Consider the following 8,071-nt stretch of genomic DNA (forward strand, 5'->3'; position numbering starts at 1 on the left):
GAGAGAGAGAGAGAGAGAGAGAGAGAGAGAGAGAGAGAGAGAGAGAGTCCTAACAGAAGATTCAATTTCACAACTCTCTCTCTCTCTCTCTTTGTGTGTCTCTATCGGTCTGTCTGCATATCTCCTTCTCACGCTCCCCCTCTCCCTTCTTGTTGCAGACCAGCAGCAGGTTGAAGCAGATTGAGAAAGAGTACAGTCAGAAGCTCGCCAAGTCTGCCCAGGTAATCATCAGTTCTCTTCTACCCCTCTTTCATTTTATATTCCTCTTTTTTTTCCACTGAACTGCTTGAAAGATTGGACAAATGCACTGATGGGAGAGGTGAGGAAGCACATACGTAAACACACACACACACACACACACAAGCGCTATTGAACACACGGCAAGCCACCCTGTGCCCTTTACCCTTCAGCAGATATGCACAATTGCACACACGTCCCATATCCGGCATGAGGTTTGTGCCGAGCTCGGATGAATACATCTACACATAAAACACAGGAGATAGTGTTGCATGAAGAATATCCAAAGCTCTGCTGTGTGTCTCTACTGCTCCTGTTCTGTCTTTCATGTGTCCAGACGTGTTAGAGGTGAAAAAGCTCTCCTTTGCAGCTCCCAACTGAATTTTATGAAGCCAGGACAAGTTGTCGGGTCTCATACCTGATGTGTTGGATGCTTCGATGGTACAGATGTTGCACTAATCAATACGTTTGTGTAACAGTGAATCGAGTACCTACATGTGATGTGATGGGGATCACTAGAGAGCTAGAAGGAGTGTAAATATTAGATTTACCACTGTCAGTTTACCACTGTTCATTGTTACATTTGTCCCCCGTCTGTTCACTTGCACCAGTATCCTCTTCCCCTCCATCCTCTCTCCCGGGCCTCTGATACCTCTTTACTCCATCTCTTCCTGGTGTCATGGCACCGTCCGGCCACACTTCCAACGGACGGCCTTAAGTTTAACATTACCGCCCGTCCCCTCAGACTGAGCCCATTTTAAAACTGAGGTCATTCTCCTCTTTCCAACCAGGAATATAACTTCCCAGGACACTCCGTCATTCAGCGAAATGTCTCCGAAAGTTCAGGCAGCTTTTACCTCGCCGGGTTTAAAAGATCCAAAACACCCTAAGTAGTGTTTACATTACGAAAGAAAAGGGTTTTCTTCTTGATTATGTAGCAGGGTAGGATATCGCAATCATTTGGCCGTAATTGCACCTCGTTACCCGAAGAGGAGATTCAAGACTGGGGGGGGGGGGGGGGTTGTTTTTCTTTCTTTCTTCTCCTCTCCCCCCATTTTGTGTTGGCTGGCAGCAAGGGCGCAGAGTTGAAAGCGGGGTTGACAAGCAGATGTTGTGAGAAACCGGTAGCTTATTAGGTTACACAATGCCTCCACTTCAAACGAAGTCGGATGCTGTGCGAAAGTTCAGTTGTGTTTGCCCGCTTCAGCGGCGGGTGCCGGTACGCCGCCGCAGACGCAGCAACAAGTGATTTAATCCTCTGTTTTGGGGACACAAAGCTGGCACTGGTTCAACAAACACTCTCTCTCTCTCTCTCTCTGACATAAAAGAGAAGTCTCTCAACACCTTCGCTGAAGCGTGTTGCTCTACACAGGGTTATGCTGAAGGTGTGTTTTTTTTTTTTTTTTTTTGTGCAAACACATTAATATGCGTGATTAATGCAGGCGATTTGTCGTGGGCTTTGTTTTAGAAGTTAAAGGTGGAACGAGGGGGGGGGGTGTTGACTACCCCTTGGGGCAACTCAGTCAAATGTAAACAAGAGGCCTTTGAACCTGAAAGGCTAACCCCAGTTGTTAACCCCTCGGTGTCTGACAGGGGGCATCGCTCTTGAGCTCAACTGCATGGCTAATAACCCAATTAAAAGCATACCGCGCCATACATTATCCTGAAGGGACCGGAGACACACCACGTACGGGCGTATGTTCACGTGCACGCATGCAAGCATGCCTTCCTCTTGCATGTTACAGCTTTGCTTCTGTCTCTTATTCTCTGTATGTTATCATTCTCACACACACACACACGTACAGTACGTACACAGACTCCTGATTAGTGTCTCTCCAATCCTGTGTGTTAAGCGTCTAGCTGTGAGTGGTCCTCCTGGGTGACCTGTGAACTGAACAGGGCTGTGCTCTCTTCCCCCCCAATTAATGACCAGGCTACAGTGGGTGGTAGCTGTGGTGCTGCTGGGAGATCATTACTTCATCCCTCACTATCTCGTCGTGGGAGTCGGTGGGAGGTGGAAGGGAATATGCCACGGGAGGCACAGTGCATGAGAAGTATCTCGTGGTGGAAGAAAGAGGTGGAGGTTCGCTCCGTATGCAAATGTGCCTCATTTATTCCAGCACTGGTTTGTCAAGTCCCACGAACCGTTCACATGTGACCTCATGTATGAACCACATAGGATCTGTTACAGTGTTTATTCCAGCGCAGGGATGAACCCACAGAGTCATCACTCCACAGCTCTCCTCCTCTCCTCCTTCACGGGGAGTTTTACTGTTCATCAGCGCCTTGTTTTGGTTTTTACGGTCTACAAATTTCCTCTTTTGGTTCACTCTCGCCGCTGTCATCGGTGTCGTTTTCAGTCAAAAAAGCCACCGGCCTCAAACCAAACAGCAGACAGACAAAGTGACCAAAGCAGCTGGTGAACATAGTGCAGCATGAAGCGGCTAAGGAGCCAGATATTCCCCTCAGGGGATGTTGGAGACCACAACAAAGCTATAGTTGAGGAGGGATTCTTGTCACTGTGAGCACACTATACAATCATGTTACCTTGTTTATGGCCGAGAATACGTGTTTGAAGGCTGTGACTATGATTTTATCAATCAATCAGCTATTCATTAATCAATTAAAAGTGTGTTTTAAAAAAGGAAAAATAACTTTACAATTGTTTTTATTTTATTTATTATTATTTTATTTACCTCTAGTTCATGGAGAGGTAAGCCTGCCTTTAGCCCCAACCAGAGATGCCAGTAGGCTTTGGGAAAAAGACAAGTCTCACCAGACCAATTACAGACTTGAAAAGGCCTGGCTGGCTATCATACAGAAAAAAAGGTGCTGTGGTGTGTTTGTGTACAGGAATAACAAGACAGACAGCGCAGTTCACGAGTTCAGAGTACCGCCACGGCCGGGGGCTGAAATGCAGGGAATCCATACTGTACAATAATTATTATGCCCAGAAATGATGTTCCCATAATCATGTGTCATTTGTTACTTTCATGTGGCTTTCCCACTGACAAAATAAGCCTTCTCTCTATCTATCTATCTATCTATCTATCTATCTATCTATCTCTCTGTGGTCGACCCGCACCACTCTTAACTCCCATACTCCCACACAAAGTGCAGATTCCAGCAGGGTTGGTCCTCCAGAGTTTGAACACGGTAAACAATTATCTGTCTAGCCCAAAGCAAGCAGCAGCACTGCCCCCACCACCACCACCTCTCTCTCCCTCCCTTTCCCTTTCTCTCCCTTCCTCTCTCTTTCACTTTCTCTCATCTTTCCTCTGCCTTTCCCTGACAGTGGCTTAAATAGAATGTTAATTTTGACTGGAGGATTTCAAAGCCGAGGCAGTTCCTTTTCATCTTGGTGTGCACCGCAAGTTCACCAACACAAAGTCGCTGCGCTCCTTAAAAAAGGAAGTTGTTTTTTCCTCTTCTCTCTCTCTTTCTCTCTGTCTCGTCTCAAAAAAGACACGAGTCATGAGAGTCTGAGAAAAAGCAGTGTTTCAAGGTGATTGTTATTGCCATCCAGTTCCCTTTTGTTTATCACACACTGTTAAATATAAACACACATGCACTAACAGTCAGGGATCCAGTTCCTTGCTCAAAGAGACTCCTTACTTGGTCCATGCAGGGACTTGAACTGGCAACCCTCTGGTTCCAAGCCAGGTCCCCACAGACTGAATCTATGCAGAGGAAAAACGGTCCCAAGACCAAATGTCCGCACTGACCAGTGGGTGAAACATTGTGCGGTCAGCTGTCCATCTGCTTATTTCCTGTCAATCTGTGACAAATTTAAGAATTCAAATCAAACATCCATTTTTTTTATTCCTGTCTCACCTGTAGCTCATTGCGGAGCTACAGACGTCTGTATGTGACTCAAAGGAGGAGGCTGTTCGTCTGCAGCAGGCCACGGAGAAGCAGTTGAAGGAGTGCAATGTTCTTTGGGACGAGGAGAGGAGGTCGACAACTCAACACGCAGACCGGACCAACAAGGTCGGTGTCGACCAATTAGGAGACTAATCACACTTCATCACACTTTAATCATTTCTTCTACGCTGAGAAACAAAATGGCTCTCAGTAGGTGTGGAGTCCAGAGCAATATTACTGCATTATCAGAGTTTGCCACGGTTCATTACAGCAGAGGCACTATACCCGAAATATAGACCACCGCTAAGGGTAGAAGACTTTCAGGAGATATAACGCCTCAGAAGCTGTATGGTTACAGTGCATGCCACGTAACCACCACGTCCCCCCTCTCTTATGTCGCCGGTCTTGCTTCTACACTTTTATCTGTTCAATAAAGACAAAAAAAGGCCCCCAAAAATAATCTTACAAGAGAAAATAACGAACGTTCAGGGCAAAAGGAGCAATGGTGCCAAACGGTAGCACACATCGCAAGGAGCGCTAATGTAACGAGTGAGGCATCTAGTGACTTGATTTATCACAAGGCATGTTGTGTGTCAGGATCTGATTGATCACAATCTATGCGATAACAAATCGGAGCAATACTTTACAATTTTGTGAAAGAAGAAATGCTTATCTGACTTTTTTACAAGTTGGGAAGAAACACAAAGTGGGTCACAATAAGGTGGGATGAGTGAGTAGAAATAATGAGTTTACATGAGTTGTTTGTTAGGTACGTGATCTATTATTGCTTCATTTTTCTCAATACTTGATACACTTTTTTTACTTCTGTACATATAAATACACCAACGCCACTATAATGGAGGGGATTAAAAACTGCACCAGCGGCAGAATCTGCACTATAGCTTTGGTCAATCTCCAAGATGTCTGCCCTTTCATCAGTTCCTCTTATCTCCCTTTCTCCTTGATCTCCGAGCAGTCTTATGTGCTCGCTGTCCTGTGTCAGTGGTCTCTGAAGTGTTCATCTGCAGAGGCCAACCTTTACACTTAGAGGGGGGGGGGGTCCATAAACTACATCCTCAACAAAGCCTTGTCTGGATTTGACTTTTATGGAGTAGACGCGGGTCGCTTTTCTTTTGTTAAAACACGGCCAGAGTTTGTATTCATTTTTATGGCTCGCTGCAAACTCCAGCGTGTCTTTAAGTGGCTTGTGTGCTCTTTGTCTGTCTGAACCTTTTAAATGTGTCTGCTGCACCCCACTTCTTCAGTCAGAGCCGCTCTATATCATTGCTGACATTCTCTTTCACAGTTTGAACTCAGTTTTTTTTCCCAGCATTCAACTTTTTTATTTCTCTCTTGTGTTTATTCTTTGAAACCTGTCCTAATTCAACTCCACATGTAATATTAGTTGATCAAATTTAGGTATGAGAGGAAGAATGTGTCATTGAGACACTATACAAGTACAATCTGTCAGTCGTTTAACATGCTAAAGGCAGTTAAAGAAACCGTAGTAAGCTACAAAACACTGCTGTCCTGTAACTGTCTTACGTACAGCGCAACACTTTTTTAAAATGGCGATAAAACAATAATTTGTTCATTTTTTCCCCCCGTTCTTTTCCCTGATCTTCATCCTTGTCCGTGCAGATTTCTCTTTTTGGACTCACGGGATCTTTTATTCTGCCTCTTGTCCCAGCTGGGACACGGTGGAAGTTGATTGGGTGTGGCTCACTAAATACAGAGTTGTTGTGTCTGGGATCCGCATCAGGACACGTTCCCAAACACAACCTTGTCTGTTTTACGGTTTGCAGCTGCCTCCTGTAGTAAGGAGGCCGATCTGTGAGCCTCCCTTTAGATCCTTGATTGTGAAATCTGTTCAGGGAGCGATCCTATTGCTGTGTTTAAGATCAAGCATATGAGCGGTCATCGCGGTGTTTTCACAGACGAAAGGGTCAAAAGCTGTTAAAACTGTTGTGCTTGTATCTGACGTTTGCACCAGTCAACTGGGGCTTTATCTAACATTATACATCATAACATGCGGCTGATTTGCAGTCTAATAATATGAATAATGCTTATAATCTTATTATCAAAGAAAATAAATATATAAATCAGAAGCATCTAAGTGCTGCGTAAACTTGTGTCGGGCACAGGCCTTGGCATCTGTGTCGGGAGCAGACAAAGGCTTTCTGTTTCCATTATCTGTGTCCTCATTATTACGATCCCCCACCCACCAACGACACCCCCAATTAATGGTTGAGTTGATTATTGAGAGCCAGACATGAGGGGATGAAGAGGATCAATAAGGGAGAGGAAGGTAAGATTGGTCAAACAGCAGAAAAAGAGACAGAAATAGAATAAATAGTTGGTGTGAACTTTGAAAGAAGAGGGAGAGGAGAAAGGCCACAATGAAGGGGAGGAAAGGAGGCGAGAGGGAGAACCAACAAAAGGATGGAGGAAGTGTGAGGATTGAGACAGCAAACAGAAGGACAAGAGAACAAAAAGAGAGGGTGAGAGAGAAGAAAGAAAGAAATGGCGGAGAGCTGTCAGTGGGTCATCGAGGGAGTGTGTCGCCTGCTGACATTGTTTCCATGCAGCTCACTTCAAAGGGCTCGGATTATGAAGAGAGCGAGGGGCTTCAGACAATGGGAGGGGAAGAAAATAACATCAAAGTTAGCCGCGCATTTGAATCGGGATAATCCCAAAACAGTTGTTCTGAATGCACGCTGCACCGGATCAGATGTCCCTTTTTTTTTTCACCATCGCAAGCCCCGTTCTGTCATTTCTCACTTAAATTTAGCTCCCTCTGTGGCTCTACTGTACTTGTGACTTCTTACAAGTGGGTGTAAACTGCACAGACCTTTGAATCTTGTAAAACCCCTTTTTTTAGAACAACGGTAGTACAGTTAAGTATGCTCATTATCTTGGGCTTTTTATATAAGTGACGTTTAGGGGGGAGTATTTTAGTGGTGTGTGTGTGTGTGTGTGTGTGTGTGTGTGTGTGTGTGTGTGTGTGTGTGTGTGTGTGTGTGTGTGTGTGTGCGCGCGCGCCTGCCCTTCTCACATTTAATAGGACATGGACTAAATATCAAAGTGTTTTGCAAACTGTTGCAGACGTGAAGTGCACAGGCTGGTTAGCGTGATGCCAACAAACACACTGCTGGGCACCAAGTAGCTTTGCTCTCTGATGTGAACTTCAAGCTCAATTAGATGTTATTTTACATATATTAACTTTGAAATAAATTGCTCTTTTTTAGGTGAAAGAGCTTCTTGCACTGTTGAACCCAGCTCTGCAGGTTTTAGCCACTTTTAGCTCAATGTTGTGGTTTTCTGGTTCGCACATAGATTGAAGGGTTGTGAGATTCAACCAGACATCAGAGGACTAGACATAAACACAGGAACAGGAAGTTGCAGTGTCACCCGTTTGGATAATAAGGAAAGAGAACCTGAGGTTACGTAAATTGCCCTTCCAATGTTTCCCCTCACCTTCTCCCTTTGTCACTCGTGAATGATGCCTCATATGGAGTCGTTATATTTAGGATACCAATTATCTCATAATGAGCAAGGCAGGAGTGGGCAGTTTGGAACCAGGCCGGGTGTCAGAGGACTGTGGAAGGTGAAAGCGAGATGAAAGCATTGTATTTGCTTTCATCTGTCCAGTCTATTCATATCAGGTAAGGGGAATGGGAACCAATATGGAGGAAGCCAGCGCAGCTCATTGGGACACTGCCAGGCGTCTGGGTGAGAGGATTATTCACTTCCTGATGTCATCTTGTTTCCCTACATATGGTATCTTGGTAATGTGTCTCCCCTTTGTGGATGGGTTTTCTTAACTTTGATGAGACGAGGGGAGGGCTGAGGTGAATGTGAAGTTTAATAGTGAGGTTATTGGGATTACTTTAGTACATGATGTGTGCACAGCCAGTGTTTTTGTGTGTGTGTGTGTGTGTGTGTGTGTGTGTGTGTGTGTGTGTGTGTG

At 45.0% G+C, this 8,071-nt stretch overlaps 1 protein-coding gene across 6 annotated transcripts in view; it reads left to right on the forward strand.

Annotated features, from left to right (window-relative positions):
• The window catches only part of LOC116397008 (centrosomal protein of 112 kDa-like), a 46,478-nt gene that overhangs the window by 22,283 nt on the left and 16,124 nt on the right, over positions 1-8,071 (forward strand). For 5 of the 6 annotated variants that reach the window (XR_004213643.1, XM_031872094.1, XM_031872093.1 and 2 more), the window contains exons 4-5: positions 159-221; positions 4,078-4,227. Coding sequence is in view for 5 of the 6 variants with exons in the window: in XM_031872094.1 (XP_031727954.1) it covers positions 159-221; positions 4,078-4,227 (213 nt within the window). In the remaining variant the exon portion in view is untranslated. The remainder of the gene's footprint in view (positions 1-158; positions 222-4,077; positions 4,228-8,071) is intronic. The other variant, XM_031872097.1, reaches the window with a different exon arrangement.

This window comes from Anarrhichthys ocellatus, unplaced genomic scaffold (assembly GCF_004355925.1).
Source record: "Anarrhichthys ocellatus isolate YVR2014 unplaced genomic scaffold, GSC_Weel_1.0 scaffold62, whole genome shotgun sequence".
Lineage (NCBI taxonomy): Eukaryota > Metazoa > Chordata > Actinopteri > Perciformes > Anarhichadidae > Anarrhichthys > Anarrhichthys ocellatus.